A 24946-nucleotide genomic window follows, 5' to 3' on the forward strand; every position below is an offset into this window, starting at 1 on the left:
TCCAAAAAAACATGTGTATTGTATCTGCTGGGCCTTTTCCACACCTCGGACAATTACTGTCCGCCTTCTTCCCCCAGGCGAATAGTTTGGCCGGCGTGTAATACAAGTTAAATAAGGTTTTAAATTGTTGAGCCCTTAAGTTAGATGATCGCAGACATCTTTTATCCATTGCAAGGGCTCTATCCAGATCTACTTCCTGGTCCCCCAGCTTTGTGGACCAGGCTGATTCCATCTTAACCATATCGTCCGATGACCCTTCTATGAATATTTTGTATATCTCCCTAATTCTGTGGCCTCTCACCTTCAAATACTCCAATAATTCACAGCTCTTTGCCAAAACAATACGAGGCCTTATTGATTTGATTCCATTAACCAGCTGTAGATACTTAAGCTCTTTACAGCCCTGTAGCGAATAACGCATCCTGAGATCTTTCAAGGGTCTACACTCGTCTTTTTTCCAATATTTGCCCCAGCGTAACAATACCCTGTCTCTCCCAGTGCCGCCAAGGCCCATCCCTGCTCAGATTTGGGAAGAGTGTTGAATTCCAGAGTGGTGTAAGATGATGGTACCTGGGTATACCTAGGATTTTCTGAACAGTTGACCACACCCGCCATATATCTTCCAATATTTTATAACCCAATTTCTTATAATAACTCCTCTGGGTTCTCCTCAATAGCACTCCAATTGCTTCACTACCCAGTGCCAACTGGAAGATCGAGGGTATATCCTCCGGTCTGAAGGTTGGTCCCCCTGGATGGAATAGTATCGCCATATAACTAAGAAGACACGCCCAGTGATAGCTCCTAAGATCTGGCAGCCCCAACCCACCTCTTTCCTGAGGCAATGACATGTTTCTGCTTGATCTCCTTATCTTACCATAATGCCACAGGAAACTCATAAATATGGCTTCAATTTCCTTGATTTATTTATTTATTTATTTATTAGAAAGTTTTATATAGCGCGAACGTGACCCTTGGGTATCAGAGCGCTTCACAGAACACATATACATGAGGTAGATTAGAAATACAGCATACATATACATGAGGTAGATTAGCAATACAATTCACATAACGTTACCATGAAGGGAATGAGGTAGGTGGTTATAGTTCCATATATTAGATGTAACCTACTGCTACAAATCACATAACATTGCCCTACCGGACTGAGGTAGGTAAGTTATAACTCTAAGTAGGAAGTGTAACACACTGATAAGAGGTAGATTCGGCATATGTCCATCACGAGCTATATACTTAACTACGTATACTAGTTTGTTAAAGATTCGGTTAATACTACCACCGGGATTACATAATGCTATAATTTCAACCTGCGTCTTTCCCCAATTTGACATAAATGCTATAACTGTTCTTCCGTATCCTACTAAATTGCGTGCTAAGTTCCTGTATAGGCCATACTGATTTGGCTTTGATTGTGCAGTCTTCTTCTAGTTTTAATCGAGTGTAGCGCCTCTAGGTTGAATACTGCTTACTGGACGTTGTTTCTATTTTCCATCCGCCGCTCCGTGTAGGCACCTTCCAGATGCGGTGGCGTTGAAATCCGTATTTGACTATGTAAGGAACTTACTCATTAGGAAGATCTTAGCTTCCTTTTTGAATGCAGAAATGTTAGTAATTTTCCTGATATTCGGAGGGAGTGAGTTCCAGACTCTGGGGGCTGCCCCGGAGAACGCTCTGTCATAAGTTTTCTTCTTCCTGAATTTGGGTGGCCTCAGCAGCAGCTCCTTGGCACTTCTGGCCGGTCTGCAACCTCCCGATATCTCGATCTTCTGGGCCAGGTAACTCGGTGTTTTGTAATGGATTGCTTTGTGGGTGATACATGCCAATTTAAATTGGATTCTGGCTTCATATGGAAGCCAGTTTAACGCTTTTAGGTGGGGAGAAATATGGTCGAATTTCTTCGAACCGGTGATGAGTCTTGCAGCTGCATTGAGGCATGCTTTTAGTGGTGCCGTGGACTTTTTTGGCAGGCCTGCTAAGGTTGTACATCCATATTCAATCCTTGAGATAACTAAAGATTGAATTGCCAGTTTGAGATCTGCCGACGAAATGAACGGTTTCACTTTCCTTAGGTAGTTCAGATGAAAGCGTGCGCTTTTTGCCATTAGTTTGATGTGTGCTTTCATGTCTAGATTCTTATCCAAGGTGACTCCTAACGATTTGGCTGAGTCCACCAGCGTGGGGGTGCAGTTCAGTGCTGTGATCATTTTGGTCCATTCTATCGTCTCTGTATTGTTCTTTGGCGGTGAAATTAATAGGAATTCCGTTTTTTGTGCATTCAGCTTCAGGTGATTACTGGTTAACCAATGAATTGTCTTTTTTAAGGCCTCATTGATTAACTCGATATCCTCTAGAGATGCTACTTTGATGTAAATCTGCGTGTCGTCCGCGTACATGTGATAGGATATGTTTGCGTCTTGGAAGATTTCTGTCAGAGGTTCAACGTATAGGTTAAAGAGTGAAGGAGATAAGGTAGATCCTTGAGGGACCCCTATCGAGTTTGGACAGGAGGGGGATAAAGACTGGTTGACCAAGAATCTTTGCGATCTGTTCTGAAGGAAGGATTCAAACCATTTCAGTACAAGTCCTGACATTCCCATCCTCTTGTGTAGTCTGTCCAGTAGCTTTTCATGATTTACCGTGTCGAAAGCTGACGATAGGTCTAGAAGGACTATTAGGCATGTTCTATTAAGATCTAGGGCCTGTAAAGCGTCGTCCGCGATATGTAGAATTGCTGTTTCCGTACTGTGTCCTGTTCTGAATCCTGATTGGCAGTTGTCCAATAGTCTGAAGTTTGTGATGTGTTGGCTTAGTTGATTTTGTACGCATTTCTCGATTAGTTTGGCCAGTAATGGAATATTGGTAACTGGGCAAAAGTTATTAGGATCTGCTGGGTCCGCTGTTGGTTTCTTGATGATCGGTGTAGCTTGGCCAGCTTTTAGGCATTCTGGAAGGACCCCTTGCAATAGCGACGCATTTATTATTTGTGTCCATATTGGGATGATGATGTGGTTGATGTTTTGTAGACATTTGCTGGGGAGTGGATCATTGAAGTGGTTATTTGGTTTGATGTCCGCTAGTGTTTTGGCTATGGTGTTCTGATCATATATCTTGAATGTGTCCCAATGCGCTTTGTTTTTAGTTTCCTCAAGGTCGTTTGTCTGATTGTTATTGTACAGATTGTGAGGTTGGATGGGTAGGTTGTCCGCTTCGGATTTGAGCTCTGTATCCAAAGTGCTGGCCTTGTCAGTGAAAAAATTAGCGAATACTTCACAGCTCAGAAGTGTTTTAGTATTTTCTTGGGCCGATTTTGCCGATTTGTTGGATTGTTGCTTTAGGACCTCAAATTGTTTCCTTGGTCTGTTTTTGGCGTTATCCAATGCTGATCTAATATATTCCTTTTTAGACTTTAGGATCTTTTTGTTGTACTCATTTCTTACTTTTCTTAATGATTTCAGCTCTGGTGTTGCCGGATGTTGTCTCCATTTCCTTTCGGCCATTCTTAGTTTCCGTCTATCTTCGTTTAGTGAATCATTAAACCAAGGGTTTTTGTCCTTTTCTGACACTCTTTTTAACTTTAGTGGCATGGAGGTGTTAACTATATTTGTGACTGTTGTGTTGAAGTGGTCTATTAGGTCATTCACGTTCTGCATGTTATTCGGTAACTTGAGATCTTTCTCACACTCTTCAACTAATCGTTCGATATTCGAATCTTTAATCTCCCGGGTCCACTTTTTGAGTTTAGTAGTCTGCATAGTCTTTCCCCTTTTCAGTGTTGGTATTAGGAACGTTATGGCGTGGTGATCCGACCAGTCGCATGGCATAATCGATTGGATCTGTATGTTATTGCTTCTTGAAAGTATCCAATCTAGGGTTCCTCCTTTCGAGTGTGTTGGTTGTGTGCATGCTTGGGTAAAGTTTAACTCAATCAGGAAGTCTTTCAGAGTGTTGATCAGTTTGTCCTTACTGTCGTCCCAATGCAAGTTAAAATCACCCAGGAAAATGTTGTTAGAGTGAATGTTAGAGTTTTCCGTGATAATCTCCATTAACTGGTCTATAAAGGTAGCATTATTTCCTGGGGGATGATAAATGGCATGTAGGATGCAGCTCTGCATGCCCGTTGATCGTACATTAAGGCCTAGGTATTCAAAGGATTCCATAGGATCAGATTGAATTTGGTTGATTTCTATATCCGATCGGTGGATGCAGGCTATCCCCCCCCTATCTTTTTTGGTCTATCCAGTCTTACTATGTTATACTGAGGAGGCACTAACAGGTCCATGCATGGAGATGATGATTCCGCAAGCCATGTTTCAGTTAGTATCGCTAGATCAATTTCTTGGTTAATGATAAGAGCAGCGACGTCTGACGCATGTTTTACTGCTGACCTGCAGTTGAGCAACAGACAATTCAACGGTTTTCTTGCATTACTAGTTACCTGTTCATTCAGAATTTATATAGAACCTTAGGAAACATGGTCATTTTAATGACGTTAGCCCTTCCAATTATCGATAAGTGGAGTGAGTCCATCCTTTTTAAGTCTTTTTCCATTGAGCTTATAAGCGGTGAGAAGTTGTCCTTAGTTGAGTCAGTATCATGGTGGTATTTTCACGGGTGATTGGCTGGAGCTCCTCCAGAGGTAGTGCGTTGCTTATCTGCCAGTTTTCGTTGGCCTGCCTTAATGTGATTGAAATCAATTGTAATGTTGTCAATTTTGCTTTCCAGTGCCGCTCTCCACTGCAGCCAGAACACTGTCTAGCTTGACGCTCAATGCTGCTTCCATTTGCACTGGTTTAATCTATGCCTAGTCTTCTGGGAGTCAACCCAAGGATTGCCCCAAACCTGCCAGTGTTGTGGGCGGATTAGAACGAAGGCGACCCATGACCAATTGTGGCGCTCTGGGCATTTGCCTGACTTCGGGGTCCCTCCAACAGGAGCTCACTCTCTCCTTTATGTAGCTATTATAACTTATGCTGTGCACTACCTAGGAAGACTGGGTGTTATGTCGGAACACCTCGACTACCTCGTCCCCTGATATCAGGCCTTGTTCAACAATGTGTTGTGTAGTCCCCGCACCGTTCTACATCTAAAGCAAACTACTATAACTCCCGCTCGGCTCCCCCGCCAATATAAGAAGCCCAGTCCACGCCGAGGCCTGAGAGTTGGCTACATATGAGGGCACACCTGCTTTGTGCACAGTGGCGTCCCCGTGTAGTGATTGCGCAGGCTACTGAGAGTCTCTACAACCAGCCTAGGCCCGAACTAACCCCCGGGCGTGCGCAGTGACTCGCATTGCTCCAGCAAGTTATCGGAAAGGTTTCACTGCAATGTTTCCCTGTTATCTGTAGTGTTGTTCCTGATAAATGTTAAACCAGATGGTAGCTTGAGACGGATCTGACTCCTGTGCCCCCACCCAAGGCTGGTGCAACCTGTCGCCGGGGTGAAGCTACTGTAGCCAGCTTGGGCCCCAGCCGACCCTGAGCATGCTCAGTGCCCTGTTCTGTGACAGCAAATCTCCAAGCTGTGTGCCAAGCTGCTGCAGCGTTTCAACAGTGTTTATGCCGGTAAGCCTGGTATCTGCCAGTCCAGGTACATTCCACAATGGCCAGTTTGGGGGTGCTGGATGTTTTGTCGGTTTGTTGTATGTAATGTGAACAAAACAAATTGTAATCCGAATGTGTTGATGCATGCTGTTACCTAGTTGGACTATAGTTGCATTTGTTGTAACAATACAATTTAAAAAAAATACATGTTTCTCAGTGGCTTTGTACAGTAGCGTACCTTTGAACATATTGCACTTCATCGCTTTTTATTACTGCCTATCACATTTTAGCCAACCTATATTCTTTTGTCTAATGTTTTTATGTGAAGGTAACGTTAAATCTTTTTTTTTTCATTTTTATTAGTTTCCAGCTCAGTACATGTGTTACAAGAGGATATCAATCTGGAAGCAGTTACATGCAATATATAGCTTGCTATTAGCATTGTTTGGTCAGGAGCAATCAGTTCATTATTAGGCAACAGTAATACAAACATTAACATAACCTACCGTCAAATCACAACTGGGGGGGTATTCATATTACATCCCTATCTGATAGTAATCTGTTACATTCGTTCAAGTAGTGCTTCCTCATTATCGCTGTACATTGAAAAGCACAACTAGCAGCCAGGTCCCTCCTTCCTGTTCTCCAGCGTTAAGGAGCGCCCATATGTCTCCTTAGGGAAGCAAGCCACTCCGCCTCCCCTTCCCCAAATACCGACCAGCGGCCCATGGCCAAGCCTGAGAATTCAACTAGCTAATAAGGCAAAGCGCTGTGGAGTTGTCATCACAAAGGGTGAAAATATTACCCAGTTAGGGTGTGATGGAAGGGGTTGGTGAAGGAGGAACATGGCGGTCGCGATGTAAACGGTTGCGGACCGCTGGGGGAGGAGATGCGAGATAAGAGCATCTGAGCCCCCTCCACGTGCCCTTTTCTACTTGAAACATGATGTGTACGATGTACAGAGCACAGCAAGACAACTAGAATTTCAGAATTCTCTACACTTACCAGAATCAGGGTTTTTGATGGTATTGACTTGACTAACCGGCGAGGGCGTCCCCGGCATCAGAGACGTGGCTGAAGGCAGCTGGATCGCTGCAGCATCTCGGAGCGGCATGTGCACAGAGGGGAAGAGGCAGCACACGCCTCCTTGCGTCGTATGTGGCGATTCTGAGCCACCAGAGAGAGGGCTCAATTTTGATTCATTACACCCCAGCAGGATGGCAAGAATAGAAGGTGTTTGAGGGATAACCTTGCAAACACCTTTTACTCCCTATGTAGAAGGAGAGTTTGATGCCTTCTGGGAAGAGAGGTGAGAAGAAAGGTCAGATCTCTGGTGTAAATCCGGACCGGATTTCGAGATACACTCTCCGCACCCGGGCCCTTGGAGTGTTGGAAAGTTCAACAGGGGTAAGTCATAACTTCAGTTTACAATCGGCCGATGGAGATACTCTGGCTGGTAGAGCTCCTCCTAAAAAGGTCGGAGGCATCAGGTGAAGAGCCCACGTGGCAGAGGGAAAAAGATCTCCCCCTTGCAGGCTAAAATCACTCCATCATTAAAAGCATACTATAAAGTGTTGACATTCGTAATGGCATCAGGAGATAATACAGATGGTGCAAGTGGGGGGTCCAGAAGCAATTGAGTGAACCTTTGGAGCCTGTTAAGCCAGCTAAACTTGTAACTAACCCAGGAGAGGAGAAACAAGGGGGCAACGAAATACAAAAAGATGGGGTAGCTGAGACGGGGTTCCAAGTAACAACTCAGACTAGGTCTAGTATTCTTCAAGAGAATGAGTCTGCGGAGATGGAGCAGGCAAGTGGGGGCAGAGACCCCATGGTACAAATAAAAAACTTGTTAGCCCCTTTAAGCACGTTATCACTAGTGGGCCCCTCAGTGGTACCTCAGCTGCCCTTAGAAAACCCAGATCTCCCATTGGCTTCCATTCTTATAGATCTTAAGAGAGAGCTTAGAGATCGTTTTGAGATATCAGAGGCGAACCAAGCGGATATACAAGCCTCATGTACTGTCCTACCACAAAAGTTGGACAATGTCGCCACTCGAACAGGGAAGCTTAAGGAGGAAGTAAGCACAACACAGAAAGACATCTCAAACAACACAAAAGGAGTTGAGGCCTTGGTTAAAGAAAATGCTAGTCTCATGGAAGACTTGGAAAGATTAGAAAATAATTCCCAGAGTAACAACCTGAGGATCCTGAACTTTCCCGAGGCAGAGGAGGGGTCAAATCATAAAGCATTTGTGATTAAATTATTACTGGAGATAGCCCTGAAACACAGATCAGATATCGACTTGGATCGAGAGATACAGAGGGTCCTTAGAGATCCATTCAAGAGAAACCCACAGCGTCAGAAGCAAAGGAAAATCTTGATACATTTTCTTTCATACTCAGTCAAGGAAGCTATCCTGTTGGCTGCACTGAGGAATGGTCCCTATGCAATTCGGAGCCTTATGTTCAATATTAGATCAGATCTATGTCACGCAACTGATCAGAACCAACGGGAACTGGGCAAAAGAATGGGGGAACTCAATAACCTGAGAGCTAGGGCTCAACTAAAATGTACAGCTATACTCCGAATCATGTGGAATAACCAAATATGCAATATACGGATCACAGAGGAGGCATATAGCCTGATTGAATCCATAAGGAAACAGGGGCGCCCCTGAGTGGATGAGCTCGTCAATCTAAGAAGCTAAGAGAGCGAAAATCAAGTACCAAATACTAAAAAATGGGGGGGGGGGGGGGCAGAGGAAAACACATAAAGGATATATAACATAATGTAGACACACAATAACATTATCACTGAGGTGCGGGGGGGAGGCTCAAGTAGCATTATAGATAGGGCGCCTCCCTTTGGCGGTTCAATAGGCTTTATGCCTGATAGTTTGCGAAGGGTACCTAAGGGGCGTGTTAAGGGTGCACTGGCTTGGGAGCAGCGGGAAAAAATAAAAAATAAGTCCTCATTAGTCATATTAGATGTACTATACACTTTATCTTGGCTCATTTTTAATATAAAGAACCAGAGATCCTCGAGTCCAAGCGGCTGGGACATACTAAAATAAATGGTAGGGAGAGATAAAAAAGTTAGAATTGTAACATGGAATTTAAATGGATTAAGATAAAAAACAGACAAAGGTTGGTAATGAGGTACTTAGAAGAATCTAAAGCCCAAGTATGTATCATACAAGAAATCCACTTAACGGCATATGAGAGCTAGGGATTATATTCAAAACAAAGATGGATAGGGAGCCATGTAGCATCAGATCAATCAGAATACTCTAAAGGTGTTGCAATAGTCGTCAGGAAGGGGTCAGTCGTTGAAATGATCACTTTCAATACTGATAATTCAGGTAGATGGGTCAAGGCCACTCCTAAATGTCTGGGTTCTGAGTTTTTGTGTGATGGTTTTTATGGTCTGAATACGGATGACCCCAGTATATAGTAGACATGCAATTAGGATTAGTAGGGGCAATATCACCCATAATAATAGGTGGAGATTTTAATACTCTTCTGGACCCAATATTGGATAGATCCACATGTAGAAGGGGTGTTCAGGCCCAAGCGCCAAAAACAAGGCAGGCCTTTAAACATATGTTAAATGAGTTTGGTATCATTGATTCTTGGAGGCTTCTCGTGAAAGGTAAAAGAGACTATACTTTTCATAGCAAGAAGTATCATAATTTTTCACATCTGGACTATATATTAGTATACAGAGAGTGAGCTGGGAAAATAAAAGAGGTGCATATATTCCCAGGACACATTTCTGATCATAATATGGTTAGCATCACATTGGGGAGATCAATGTCAGGAACAATGTTAGATGGACGCTGAAGAGAGCCATACTATTGGATTTAGGCGTGGCTGCCCTTTTGAAGGAAAAAACTGTAGAATTTTTCCAGGTCAATACTCACTCAGCACCAATTGGTGTTATTTGAGACACTTTCAAAGCCTATACCCGAGGGGGGGGGGGGGGGGGGGGGGCGGGTTCTGCAAAGTCAAGTCTCATATAAGAATAGAGTGGAGCTAGCTGAGATAAAAAAAAGTTTGAGGAGGAGATTGGGTCATTAGAAGGAAGGGTGCAGCAGGATACACAGTACAGTGAGGAGATGGTAAAACAGTTGGATGAAGACAGACTGAATTATAGAATTAGATTAGAAACAAAGAGCAGAGAAAAGTGGGAGGCAGGCCGTAAGCAACATTTTGAGTATGGCGAAAAAGCTGGAGCACTATTAGCCTTTAAGGCGAGGGCAGATAGGGCAAGAAACCACATTAGAGAGCTGGCCATTAATCCCGAGGGGGAAATTACCAATAATAATGAGGAGGAAATTCAGGAAAGCATGGTAACTTTTTTCAGAATTGTATGGAGAGTCAGAGAGGCTGGATGAAGAGGTCCTAAAGGGCTGGTTAAACAACATTGGTCTCTAGGTTTTAACAACAGAAGGGGGAACAAGGTTGACTCCCCAATTACGGACGGGGAAATAAGAGAACAACTTAAACACATGAAGAATAGTAAGGTGGCAGGCACTGATTCACTACCCGTTGATAATAGAGGCGATAGTACCGGAAATGGTAGCTCTCTTCAATTCTGTATATAAGGAGGAGGTCTGATTCCGTATTTGTGGAATGAGACCATAATTACGTTAATTTTAAAACTGGCTAAGGATCCGAGAAATGACAATTCATATCGACCAATCTCCTTATTAAATGTGGATCTTAAAATTTATACAGGCCTACTTCCAGGGAGACTGGCTAGGGTGACCCCTCAGTTGATACATACAGACCAGAAAGGGTTTGTCCCTAAAAGACAAATACAAGAACTTACGCTCTCATTAATAGGGACTATAGACCTAGCGCTCGCGAGGTTGAGCCTGTTGGCGGTGATCACTATCGACGCCGCCAAGGCTTTTGATCGTGTCAGCTGGTTATTTCTTTGGGCGGTTTTAGGCACAATGGGTTTCAGTATCAATTTTATCCAGGCAGTACAAAAACTATATGAGCAGCCCATGGCCAAAATTCTGTTAAATATAGCCTTGACAGGGAGTTTCAAAATCAATACGGGGACGAGACAGAGGTGCCCCTTGTCACCTCTTCTCTTTAATATGTATATGGAATGTTTTGCGCACAAGTTAAGAACAGATGAGCAGATCATCCCTATCCACCAGCTTCCAACGCATAGTAAAATTGCATTATATCCAGATGATTTGGTAATGTACACTTCCGATCCAGCGCAAACATTGACTAGGATAGAACAATTGACAACTGGATTCGGTACACTTTCTGGATATCTCGTCAAGTCCTCCAAAACGGAAGTAATGTGCTGGAACATGGTAGGATGGGGTGGCAGAGTTTGCTCAGAGATTTAATATCTGGGGATAACAATTGTGGATAGAATTGATGAGATCCCTTTTCGTAACTTGAAACAAGTGTTGAAGGAGGTAGATAGACAACTAGCCAGGTGGAAGAACTCACGCCTGTCAATATATGGGAGGGTTCATTTAATAAAAATGTCTGTTCTCCCAAAGTTAACCTACCTTTTTAACTGCATACCACTCAGTTTTCCTAAAGATGAAATTAACAAAATACAAGGGAAAATATCTAGTTTTATTTGGGCATCCTGGGGGTTCGGCTCGCCTGGAAAACTTAAAAGTTGTCTTAAGAAGGTGGGGTTCCGGACCTTATACTGTATTGTATGGCCTTTCAATTTAAGAATTTTTGCATGTTGGCGAGGGAGCCTGTGAAAACCACTTGGGATATTATGCTGGGTGAAATGTCTAAAGAAGTGGGAGGAGCCTATCTATATAAATTTTGAGCCCAAAAACTTTTTTTTAAAGTAAGGTTAAAGGTTTTAAAAGCAGCCTTAAGTCTCTGGCTTGTAGTGAGACGGATCTTAAAGATTGGCTATTTCTCCGAATTTGCCCCAATATGGGAATCCCCGGGGACGCCATAATGTCTGGAAAATGCACTTAGCCTGCCTTTAAAGCAAGCAGAGATAACAAAATGGGGAGACCTGATAACAACAGGTGGATTGGTCCCTTAGGAGGTCCTGAACATTAAGTCAGGTAACAGGCTTTCCAGGTTCAAGTACCTGCAGCTTACTTCATGGGTTCTGGCTGTAGTAGAGGACATTAGAGCCAATTGGGAATTTAAAGCCTCGCTGCAGGATACCTGTCAGAAAGCTAAAGAAGTGGCAGTATGGTACAGATATTTTTTGGAGGCAGAGGAAGAGAAAATGAAGGATCCATCGGAGGTCTGGAAAGATATATTGCAGGAGGGTAGCATACAATTTTTGTGGTTAGACTCCGTGAAACTACTCTATACTACAGGAACACCAGCACATTTTAAACGCCACCATTTGTTTGTCATCCATAGGTTGTATTGGACACCACAAAGATTATCCAGTTTGTGTAACAGCCTGTTCCAAGATGCAAAAGATGTAACTACCCAAAGGCTAACGATGTACACGTCTTTTTTACAAGTCCAGAGCTAAAAGAATTTTGGAGGTCTGTAGAAAACACCATAAGGGCCATCTTAGGAGAAAATATAATTTTAACCGACACATTGGTGCTCCTCGGGGTGGATAATGTCTGCCAACAGGCTCTAAATTACAAGCAACGGGGTTTATTATTTTATTTGTTACTCTTGGCCAGGCGGGAGATTTGTAAACACTGGCTGGATCCCCAACCTCCGAATTTAATCACCTGGTTAAATGTGGTTAAATGGACATGTAGCCTAGATACTAAAGGGATCCCACCAAGGTCTGCAGAAATGTGGGAGGACTTCCTCAAATGGCCAGGTGGATAAGTGTGTGGATGAGCCATGGATACAGATAACTAGTCCAATGATTACATCAAGCCATGGATTAAGGCGTGGGACCCTTTCAGCCACACCCCCCTTTGTAATAGACCAGTGCCGTGGAAGGTACTGTCGAAACTGCTTGGATCACAGACGGATCGAGGGCGCTCACAATAAGCCCAGAGTGCAGAAGCCATGGTGTAATGAGGACACACAATACAAAACAAATATATACAATTAAAAAAATATACATGGTTCTCAGTGGTTTCGTACAGCAGCGTACCTTTGTACATATTGCACTTTAGCGCTTTTTATTACTGCCTATCACATTTTAGCCTAGCTATATTCTTTTTTCTAATGTTTTTATGTGAAGGTAACCTTAAATCTTTTTTTTTTATATTTATTTTATTTATTATTATCAGTACTTGTGTTTCAGGAGGATATCAATCTGGAAGTAGTTACATGCAATATATAGCTTGGTATTAGCATTGTCTGGTCAGGAGCATTCAGTTCATTATTAGGCAACAGTAATACAAACATTAACAAAACCTACAATCAGATCACAACTGGGGGGTATTCATTTTACATCCCTATGCGATAGTAATCCGTTACATTCATTCAAGTAGTGCTTCCTCATTATTGCTCTATATTGAAAACAGCAAAAACAACAGTTGATGAACAAAATGCAGAACAATGTCATACATTCACCCCAGTACAAAGATCTGGGCCTAAATCCATTGTTTTTTTGTTCACCATGCCATTCCAGTTTGACCCCAGCCATATGCAAATCAGTCTTGACCCTGTGCTCCATGGGAATAGTCCAGCCCGAACTGCCAAGCCAGGTCCTCCCTGGACTGGAAACAAGCTTCCTTGGACCGGTTTCGGGTTTTCAGCCCTCATCAGCCAGGATAGCTTGATTCCAGTGGAATGGAGAGCACGGGACTCACGTCTGAGCATACCCGTCCCACTCGGGGTGACAAATGCAAAAACAACAGTTGATGGACAGAATGCAGAACAATGTCATACATTCACCCCAGTACAGAGATCTGGGCCTAAATCCATCGTTTTTTTGGTCACCATTCCATTCCAGTATGAACCCAGCCATATGCAAATCAGTCTTGACCCTGTGCCCCATGGGAACAGTCCAGCCCAAACTGCCAAGCCAGGTCCTCCTTGGACTGGAAACAAGCATCCTAGGACCGGTTTCGGCTTTCAGCCCTCATCAGCCAGGATAGCTTGATTTTAGTGGCATGGAAAGCACGGGACTCACGTCTGAGCATACCCGTCCCACTCGGGGTGACAAATGCAAAAACAACAGTTGATGGACAGAATGCAGAACAATGTCATACATTCACCCCAGTACAGAGATCAGGGCCTAAATCCATCGTTTTTTTGCTCACCCTGCCATTCCAGTTTGAACCCAGCCATATGCAAATCAGTCTTGCAAATCAAATAGCCAGAAACCGGTCCTAGGATGCTTGATTCCGGTCCAGGGAAGACATGGCTTGGCAGTTCGGGCTGGACTGTTCCCATGAGGCACAGGTTCAAGGCTGATTTGCATATAGCCATGTCTGAACTGGGGTGGTGTGGAGTGCAAAAAAATGATGGATTTAGGCCCAGATCTCTGTACTGGGGTGAATGTATGACATTGTTCTGCATTCTGTCCATCAACTGTTGTTTCTACATTGAAAACAAGCACAACTAGTGGCCAGGTCCCTCCATCCGGTTTCCCAGCATTGTGGAGCACCCACATGTCTCCTTAGGGGAGCGAGCCTCTGAGCCTCTCCGCCTCCCCTTCCCCAAATACCGACCAGCGGGCCCATGGCCAAGCCAGAGAATTCAACTAGCTAATAAGGCAAAGCGGTGGGGAGTTGTCATCACATAGGGTGAAAATGTTACCCAGTTAGGGTGTGAAGGAATCTTTCTATGTCTGGAGCTCGTACAGTAACTACTCTAACAGGGCTGCTATATGGATCCTCCGCAATCCGTGGACCTCCTCCCGTCTCCGTGCCACTGCTTCAGCCTTGCCCCATTTAATGGCGGCGCACACCAGTGTTATATGTTCAGGACAAAGGTAACCTTCAATCTTATTGTAGATTTTATACGCTTTTTTACCCTCAAAGCTAATATGAATAAACACATTGAAAATGATTAGAAAGGGTGTGGAGGGACCTGGACGATATGAACGCCAACTGAAAGGGTGTGGCGCAATACATACATTACAGAGCACCGGAATGCACGATACTTAGTAAGAGATGGGCCAGGCGAGAGTTCCATTTCAGATTTACATTTGTTTTGAGTTTGCAATGCGTTCTACTTACTGCGAAGCCTTGCCTATGCATAAAATGTGCATAATCAGCTCCTTGTACCTACCAGACTTGCCAACTTGCACGGTGCCACCGTGTGTCACACTATTTCAGCTCCCATCACACAGTTACCCGGTGAGGAACCGAAATCACACGGTAACTGGAAAAACGAGCTGAAAACCACCGTGGTTTTCAGCTCTTTTTCGGAGGTTGTAAGAAGTTGATTTCCCTAAAAGGTACGAAAACAGCCCAGGACATCGGTGACAGCCTAAATTACCCTTTGTTTGGGTTTTGATTTTGGAGAAGGTCGGGTAAGAGGCAGAGTGCTTATTAGTTAGCTCTGGGCACCTGGCCCCGCCCCCTCCAAGGCCCCGCCCTCTACTCACACTGTGAAAATATTTTGTAAATTGGCAGCTTTGCATCTATTAATGCAAATACATCGTGCTGCCTGAGACCGAGATATGAAAAGGCTGAAAGGCGCCCCGGAATAATACGAACTTCCAGCAAGGAGCTACTGTGACTCTGTCTACTGCTAAAATGGCTGTACCCTTTATAAAATCAATACAAATATGAGAAAAAATGCAAAGCTTGTGGAGAAATCCGGCATCGTTTCTCAACTTTACCAGACCCTAATCCTAATTATGAGATTATCATGGACACAAGCGAGAATTGAACAGGTGGTCTAAGTTGTTAATATATTTTTCCCAAACATAAAGCTGTATTTCAACCCATCTGTAGGAATGTTGAGTCACTATTCTCTCTTTGTTGTAATTGTGAGTGTGTGAATCTGAATCTCCAGTATCCCTACACACGTCTATTTCTATTTATTGAATTTATAGAGTGCATGGCTGCCCATGGCTTCCCAGTGCTAAAAGAGTTCTGACAGTGATTAGCTGAGCCAACGCCTAATTATTGTGGGAAAAGCCAGCTTTTCAAATTTTTTGTGAAAGCCAATTCATTTGGGGCAGCACGAATTTTCAGTGGGAGGGCATTCCACAGCCTACGTATCAGATGGACAAAAGATCTGCCTCCATCTGGCTCTTTTAACTCTGGTAGTCTGAAGGAGCTGATGGTGGGCGGATCTGAGATGCCTGGAAGGGATGTACCTGTATATTAGGTTCCTCAATTTTTTGTTAATAGCTTTACGAGGTATGCAATGAGTTTTAAACTTTACCCTAGCCTCAATAGATAGCCAGTGGAGTGCTTCCCTAGCAGAGATGCGGTTGGGGATCTGTGACAAAAGTCTATTAGCCGCATTCTGTACCACTTGCAGCCTCCTAGTGACATACTTTGTTGAACCAGATAGAGGGAATTTCCGTAGTCCAAGCATGAGATGAGGAGGAATTGAATCACTATTTTCCTCGGGTGCTCAGGGATTATATCAATGATTTTCCTTAACATTTTGAGCAGGGAAAAACATATCCCTGAGAGTTTCCTGGATTGACAATCCAGTGTAAGCAAGTCCGCTAGCCAAATACCAAGGTTTTTTATAGCAGATTTGTCGATGGTAGGATCTCCCATGTATTTGGGCCAATGTATCAGAGGTGAGTGGATGCCCGGGTCTCTGAGCAACATGAGCTCAGTTTTCCCCCCATTTCAGCTTTAAACAGCTGTTAGACATCCAACTCACCACTCGTTCCAGACAGATAGGTAGTTGGTTATTGCTAGATTCAGAGCTCTTAGAAAAAGACACCACTAACTTGGTGTCATCGGCATATGATACCACTGATATTCCAAATTCCTGTACCACCTCAGCCAACTGACGGACATAAACATTTAACAAAGTCGGACTGAGGGACGAACCCTGCGGAACGCCACATGTGGTAGGGAGGTGCTCTGAGACGCAGTCCCCTTCTATCACCTGGAAAGATCTATTATCCAGGAAGGGGGCAAGCCATTCCAAGGCGTTTCCCTGAATTTTCACTTCCCCCTATTTTGCTTTTAAAATGGCATGATTCACAGTGTCAAAAACGACACTAAGATGTAGCAGGAGGATGGCGGCAGTCCGACCCTCATCAAGTGTAGATTTGAGCTCTTCAGTAACTGTCAGTAAGTACTGTATGTGGCTCGAAAGCCCATCAGGGTAGGACGAAAATTATCATTAGACTCCAGGAAGTTGGACAGAGAGTGATTAACATGCTTCTGCGGGAGTTTCTCTGGTATGGTAAAAGGGTATTTAAAGTAGAATTAGAAAAGTACAAACGTTTATCATTCAATATCATAAATTACCATGTAGGATTACTGCATTGTAAATAAAGAACGTTTATGCTGTTTGTGAATGTCCTCAAATAAGTTTTGTAAACTATAGGACTGAAAAGCATTGTTACGTACTTATGATCTTTTTGTGATTTTCAGGGCCTTTCTATGCAGAGATGATTCAAAACCTGCTTCTACCTGTTCTACAAAATAAGGAGTGTAACTTGGTTCGCTATGATGTCATCCACGCATTGCCGAATACCGCCAACTCTCTCATAGGGAGAGCAGCCCACATCGCTGTACTAGATTCTGAAATATTTTTGGAGAAATTCTTTCTGGTCGCTGGCTTGAAGTATTTCCAGTAAAAGAAAAGTGTTTCCCAGAAATGTGGTTATTATACCTCATTAATAATGGATGGTATGAACGTGTTATATGACATTTTATGAGCTATTTATACCTTTTTAAAGAAGATAAAGGATATATCATCCATGTTTTAGAGCTTTTTAACATCCTTTTTCTTTCTATGAACATAACTGTGCTATTTTTTATTTGATGTTTATTTTTCTATTTCTTTTTCCATAATTACCCGAGTGTAATTTGAAGCACAGTATGTGACTGAGTGAATATGAGAGGTCCACAACAGCTCTTTTCAGCTCCAATTCGTTGGAACCTGCAACTGCCAAAACAACGTCAATTTAAAGAAAGTCTGATGTCGACATGTTCCACCGCCTATGATTGCTCGCGGTATATTAAAATGTTTAACTGGAAATACAACTATTGCTGCTAAATATCCTACATTTTGAAAACTTCATTGTCTGTTAGTCTGGTACAGACATAGTTTTGTGAGCCAGTGAAGTCGAGTGCTACCATAATTGTCCTGAGTTTTCTCCAAAAATATTATCAATATGAAATGTGTCATACCTGTGGAAATATGTTATACTGATCAGAAAGTCTCTTGCTTTACATGGTCACTTTGAACTGGAACGCCAGTTTTTTAAATCAACGGCAGATGTGGATTTTTTTGTTGAATGTTTAAATTTCAGCTGCCTTTGTAAAGTTAGGTTTTTGTCAAATGTAAGTAAGAGTATTGCCCTTAATCTCACCAAATCCTCCTCCTGTTAACATTTTACATGAAATCCCTTGTATGTACGTACACTGAGTTATGTAATGCATTTCTGCAATACTTTTATGACTTTAGACAATTTTTGAATATATTGTTAAAAGGTTTTATTGACTACAGAACGTTGTAAATACAGAGCACTGCATCTTGAAATGGAACAGGAATATGAACTTTACATGTTTGCTAAAACAGATAAAACATTTTTGATATACTGGAATGTTAAAAGGTTTGTTGCCTTTTTATTGGTGCTGAATAGGGTAAAATTCAATATCTCCTCCCGTTTTGACCATGTCAAACTTAAATGCACTGAAAAGTAAAGGATGCCACTCGTGCATCTGTAAATTGTAACGAACAAATGTTTCTCAAACTATAAATATGTTGTATAATTAATGCATGATTATTTCTAGCATTGTGTTATTGCATCTGGTGTTAATAAAATGAACCCTTGAATACAAACAACAAGCACAACAAAAGAAGCTGTAAATCTTTCTCGCTTTGTAGGAATTGTGTTCATGCAGATTTTCATCATTGCCTTTTAAGACACTTTAGATAAACTTAAAGCTCTGTGTTTCTGTAACAGTTTTCATGCTACAAGAAAGTATATTAAAATCAAACATCCTAGCCGATGGGAAGCATTGCGAAGCCATGCTTCAGCGCTTATCATACGAAGTACAAAAGACGGAATCAACAGCTGAATCTGGCAGGTGATAAATGTTGTGTCTTTAACTTTCTCTATATGTGTCCTTGCTACAGTATCACGTTATATATCTGTACTGTCTCCCTGAGTTATCTAATGCTACTTAAGACCGAAGTAGAAGTGGCCTGGGCTGTGCTGTGCTGGCTAACATTACAGAACAGCAGTCCATTGTGGTACAGCAAAAGGTGACTTGTGTGAAATAGTATATATCATCAACCCTATTCTTGATTTTTTTAGCAGCTATTGTGGTGTACAACTTGACTCTAAAAACAAGCATTGGCAAAGATAATAGGTTTTGCCTATGAGAGATATTGTCTTTGTCAATGTTTTTGTATCCGTATGGTACAGCAACGTGGCTGCTCTGCAAGATGACTGAAAGCTGATAAAGCGCTATGAGGCGGCAGCACACCGCATCATAGCACTTTTTAAAACTTTTTTTTAACTTTTAGCCATGTTGCACAGCAGTTGTGCTGCTGTGCAACGTGGCTAAAAAACATCCGCAACACCAATAATAGCTGTCCTTAATAGCATTTCAGCCATGTTGTACAGCAGAGGACTGCTGAACATCGAAAAAAAATGTGCTATGATGCGGCCAGCACTGGCTGTGTCATAGCGCCTTTTCTTTCTGGTGCGGTGGAAGGGACGGGGCAAGCTACAATGGGGGAGTAGGGCAAGCTAAAAGAAAAAAAGTACGCCAGTGGAATGACACACATTGAACAAGGAAGCAGTACTTCGGCCATGATTCAGGGAAAGGACAAACACACGAAGAGGAAGTGGAGCTGGCACACAATGACCAAAAAGAAGCAGGTAAATGACAGTGTCAATTAAGTTACCCAACGGTGGGGGCACTAGAGGGCGCACTGCGGAATGGCCGCACTGTCGTGAGGCTCCCGCTGCCCGGAGCTATTATCCGCCTAGAGATCCTGATGACCATCGCTGCGCCCTGATCTGACCCCGCGGATCTACTGGGATACCGACTGACCACCCAGGGTCCAATTCCTGGGCCATTTGGAGGTTGCTGGCCGAAGTTACGGGGACCCCAAGTTTCCCCGACTTGCGCTCTGGAAGTCTGATGCCCCCTGGCCCGGCGTCGTTGCTCATGCCAGTCCGGGGCTCTGCACGTGTGGTGTAGGCCTTGCTCCGCCCCTCTTCATCGGGGCCCGTTCGCTCGCTGGGCAAGCCGTTTGGCTCTTCCTTGCTGTCGGACTTATCTCTTGGCTCCTGCATCTGCCTGCCCGGATACCATTGCACACGGAGGCGCCACGGATCTTCTTCTTGGTTTCTGGGGGCTCGCTCCCTTGGCCTTGGAGCGGGGACGGCCATTCTCTCGTCGCTGGGTGTGGCGGGGCGCGCTGGCCTGCTCGTGCCCCCGCGATTTGAGCCTTTTGCTTGTGGCCGTACCCTTGGTCCGCTTTCGACCCTATTTGCTTTTTGTCCCCCAATACATCTCTAGCGCACCATTATGGGGAAGCCGGACACTAAACAATCCAAACTGTCCTTTGATTCTGGAGGGGCTAGGCGGGCGACGCGATTGCTTCAGGACGCTGGAACTTCGCGGTCCCCCCCCCCGAATGTCGCTGATAGTGTCCCGCAGCCGCCGCCGCCGGACTTTGCCCAAATGATGCAGGAGATGAGGCAGGGGTTTGCCACGATAGTGGACAAAGTGGACAAGATCTCGTCACGCATGGATGCGGTTGTCCAGAAGTTGGATGTGCACCAGGAGCCCTTGACGGCGGCGGAACAGCGCATTTCGGACCATGATGACACGGCGGCCACCCATACCACCCAACTGGCGAGAATGGACAATATCCTGCGTGTCATTGCCGCTAAGAATGAGGAGTTGGAGGCGAGGAGTAGGCGCAACAACGTGCGCATTGTAGGTGTGCCGGAATCCACGAATGTGGGCAAAATGGAGACTTATGTGGAGAGGCTACTTGTGGGCGCCATTGGTGCGGAAGTGTTCTCTTCCCAGTTCATCGTTGAGAGAGCGCATCGGACACTGGGGCCTCGGCCGGCCTCTGGGGCTGCACCGCGCCCCATTATTGCGCGCCTTTTGAACTATCGAGACCGGGACGCCGCCCTCCAGGCCGCCCGCACTAACAGGGCCCTCTCGTTCGAAGGGGTGTCTTTCACCATGTACCCTGACTTCACGCCGATGGTGCAGGATCAGCGTCGTAAGTTCCTGGGGGTGAAGAAGAAGCTTCGGGACCTGCAGGTAGACTACGCCCTGCTGTACCCTGCTAAACTTAGAGTGACGCACCAGGCTAAACAACATTTCTTCACCAACCCACAGCATGCTGAGGATTTTGCGAAGCGCCTCCAGCGCGAGCGGGCAGCTGCGGACCGGGGAGGCGATCGAGGTCCTGAGGACGAACATTCAGCGGCTGAGGAGGAGGTCGCCTGATTGTGGTGACTTTGGACTTTGTCTCTCTTTTTTCTTTTTTTGGAGTGTTCTGGTCGCGTGTCTTTCATATTTAGTTTTGTTGCCCTCCTTCTCCGCATTTACGGCCTTCCTATTGCCCGCTTTTACTTTTGTTGGAGTGGGGGTCATGTCTTTCATGAGCTGCGTGAGTGCTTGCTGTTTCCTGGGGTCGGGGTGGCACCGCGGGATGGTGCTATCTGATGTTGCGCTCCGGGCACCCACCCCCCGCGCGGCGCCTGGGGCCGTCTGACGCTTGTTGGCGCGGACACTGGCGTGGCGTGAGGGAGTGGTGTCGTGCACCTCTGGAAGGTTCCCCGGAGGGTGTGCCCCATGTGTACCTTTGGTTTGGATTCTGGTCCTTTGTTGTTTGACTGGATGTTTGTTGGGGAATGGGGGGGGGGGGGGACGCGTATGGCCTGACTGTTGGGGTGATCTCAGGTGGGTGGATGGGGCGGGAGTGAAGTTGTCCATGTTTGATTGCCCAGAATCTCTGGGTCGGTACGATAGGTGCTGCTGCTGTCTGGATGTATGGGTGTGGTGCTATGCCCGCTATCTAGGCTGGTTCATTTCTTTATCTGGCGGCACTGATCATGTGGGCCGTTTTGCCGTCCATCTTGGGCCCGGATGCGCTGGCCGCCATTTTAGGCTGCCACGTGACGGGGTGCGCTATGTAAGAGAAACACGTGTGCGAGTTGTGGGTCGCGTGAGATGGATTGATGGCATGCGGCGTGCAGTATGTTCTGAGTGCTTGTTGCATGGGCGGTTTGGCTGGGGGGGGGTCGTTGTGGTTTTGGTTGATTGGTTCGGAGATGGCTGGGGACTGTGCGGAGTGTCTGTAGGGGGGTGTCTGCGCCCTAGGGTGTGGACCTGTTTTTGGCTGTTGCTGGTGGTTGGATGCCCTGTGTTTGCTTATTGGGTCCCGTTGGGCCCTGAAATTGGGTAATGTCGACTGCTGTTATAGATCAGATATCGATTCTGTCCTGGAATGTACGGGGACTTAATGATGCCAGGAAATGTCGTAGTGTGATCCAGTACTTGGACAGGCATGCTATTCATGTTGCTCTCCTCCAGGAGACGCATCTGCGTCCCGCTCCTTCCCCCAACTTTGGCGGGAGGTGGGCTGCGGCCAGGAGGTTTGCCTCCTATTCTCCTTATGCTCGGGGGGTTGTTATCCTTGTTAAAAGATCGCTCGCATTTCAGGAACTGGGATTTGTTGGGGACCCTGAGGGGCGATATGTGCTACTGTGGGGGCGGCTTGGGCAGAACACTGTCTTGTTTGTTAATTGCTATGCTCCTAATGTCGATACGCCAAGTTTTTTTGTTACTTTGTGGGGTCATGTTCTTGCTGTGGATGCCACTTACATTGTGTGGGGAGGTGATTTCAATCTTGCATTTCATGCCCAGTCGGACAGATCGGAGGGGAGCCCTCAGTATAATGTACATGCCAGAGAAGTGTTACGGGGGATTGTGGAAGAGGCCGGGCTGATCGATGGCTGGAGGTACGCCCACCCTGCCACCAAGGAGGGCACTCATTACACCACACATGCTCGATCATGGGCAAGACTGGATTATGTGTTTCTCTCTAGGGGGCTGGGAAATGGCCTACGGGAGGCTACACGTCTGGCTCGGACGTATTCTGATCACTGTCCGGTGAAGGTTGTTCTATCCGTCCCCGGGTTGCATAGGCCGCGCCCACCTTGGCGGCTGTTTCCGACTGCTTTGCTTGACCCGGTGTTCAAGGAGGAGCTTGGCGTGGAGGTAGAGGCATTCTTCCCTAGGAACAGAGGCTCTGTGGACAGCGTCGAGGTCATCTGGGAGGCGTTCAAGGTCACTATCCGGGGTGTCACTATTTCTAAAAGTTGTGGAGTACTTCGGCTGATTGTTCGGACCCTCGAGGGCTTGGAGGCTGACTTGCGTGACTTAGAACGTAGGATGCAGGTTGACTCTGATCCCGACCTTCTGGTGCAGTTCCGTACTAAGCTCTCCGACTATGAGGAGGAAGCTGCTAGAGAGGCTAAGCATAGGGGAAAATACTGGACGGCGAGGCGATACTGTGAAGGGGAGCGGCCCGGTAAGGTCCTCGCTGCCCTTACTAGACATCCTAGGCATGGGTCTGACGTGCTGGAATTGGTGTCGCCGGATGGCACTCGCTGCCGAGACACTTCGGAGATCCAGCGTACATTTATTGACCATTATACGCACCTTTACACGACTCAGCAGACGGGTGAGACTCGATACGGCGGATTTCTTGATGAGCTGGCACTCTGTTGGTTATCGGATGGTCATCGGGAGTTCTTATGCAGGCCCCTGGAGGTGGAAGAGGTCAGGAATGCCATCATGTCTCTGTCTAATGGAAAGGCCGCCGGTCTGGATGGCCTTCCTGCTGAATTTTATAAGTGTTATGTGGACATCATGGCCCCTGTGCTGCGTGAGGTTTTTGAGGAATCCCTGGAGGAGGGGCGTCTGCCGGGCTCCATGCGCGAGGTCGCCATTACGTCGCTGCTTAAGCCGGGTAAAGATCCGTTGGATGTGGGCTCTTATAGGCCCCTCTCATTGCTCAACTGCGATGTCAAAATTCTCGCGAAGGTATTGGCAGTACGCCTAGCCGAACTCATGCCCGTTATTGTGCTGCCTGACCAGTCGGGATTTGTGCCTGGCCGTGCTACCTCCCACAATCTTCGCACCTTGTTCTCGCTTGTGTCAACCATTGATCCTACTGTCCCGGTCGCCGCCATCTTTCTCGATGCCACTAAGGCGTTTGACTCTGTTGAGTGGGGCTATCTTATTGATGTTCTTTGTCGAATGGGCTTCCCCAGGATCTTCATCTCATGGGTTAAGCTCTTATACACGGATCCGATGGCGAAGGTGGTGGTGAATGGGGTGCTGTCCCCCTCATTCCCTCTTACGAGAGGGACCCGACAGGGATGCCCCCTCTCGCCCCTCTTGTTTGCTATAGCCATTGAGCCACTGGCCTGTAGGATTCGTCAGTTTCACCAGCAGAGCGCCTTTAATTGTCTGCAGCGACAGGTCGGTATTTCTTTATACGCCGATGATGTTACGCTCTATGTCAAAGACCCTGAGAACAATCTTAATTCGCTCTTACGAGAGTTGGTCGCTTTTGGGGGGGTCTCCGGTGTCCATATTAACTGGCGGAAGTCTCAATTCTTCCCCCTCACTGCTGCTGTAGCTAGGTTTCCCCTTGACTACCCTCTGGAATGGTGTGATTCGGAGTTGCGTTATCTTGGCATTGTCGTGTCCTTGGACAGAGAAGAATCGGTTCGGCTTAATTATGGGGTGGCTATTACCAAGCTTGCAGATGATGTCACCAGGTGGATGTCCTTGCCTCTTTCCATGGCCGGTAGAGCGTCCCTTATCAAGATGGTAGTTTTACCCCGCTTTCTTTACCTCTTTCAAAACCTTCCGTATCATCCGGGTGCTTATTTCTTCCGCCGGCTCCGTTCCGAGCTATTGCGTTTGTTCTGGGGGGGCAAGCAGCCACGGGTGGCGTGGGCTACCCTTACGTTGCCCTATGCTGATGGCGGATTCGATGTCCCTGACTTCGAGCTTTATTATCTCAGCGCTCAGGCGCATTACGCTTATCACTGGATGCGCCCCACGCCGTTCATGCCCCAGATTGCTGCTGAACATTGGGTTGCCCACCCGCTCCCACTGGAGGGGATGGTTTTGGGCAAGGTGTCCGACGTGGAGACACCTCGCACGACTGTGACGTGCACGGTGGATGCTTGGAAGCGGGTGGCTCAATTGCTGGGCGTCTCCTTTCTTTATTCGCCGGCTCTGCCTCTATCTTATCATCCTGATCTGTCGCTGTTGTTGGAAACGG

At 45.7% G+C, this 24946-nt stretch overlaps 1 protein-coding gene across 2 annotated transcripts in view; it reads left to right on the plus strand.

Moving 5' to 3' along the window:
• The window catches only part of FAM135A (family with sequence similarity 135 member A), a 1101526-nt gene extending 1083067 nt beyond the window's left edge, over nt 1-18459 (plus strand). For both annotated transcript variants that reach the window (XM_086926467.1, XM_086926468.1), the window contains one exon: nt 17026-18459. In XM_086926467.1, the coding sequence (XP_086782593.1) occupies nt 17026-17231 (206 nt within the window). In that variant the 3' untranslated portion in view covers nt 17232-18459. The remainder of the gene's footprint in view (nt 1-17025) is intronic.
• The last annotated feature ends 6487 nt before the right edge of the window (nt 18460-24946 follow it).

Source organism: Lissotriton vulgaris, chromosome 6 (assembly GCF_964263255.1).
Source record: "Lissotriton vulgaris chromosome 6, aLisVul1.2, whole genome shotgun sequence".
NCBI lineage: Eukaryota > Metazoa > Chordata > Amphibia > Caudata > Salamandridae > Lissotriton > Lissotriton vulgaris.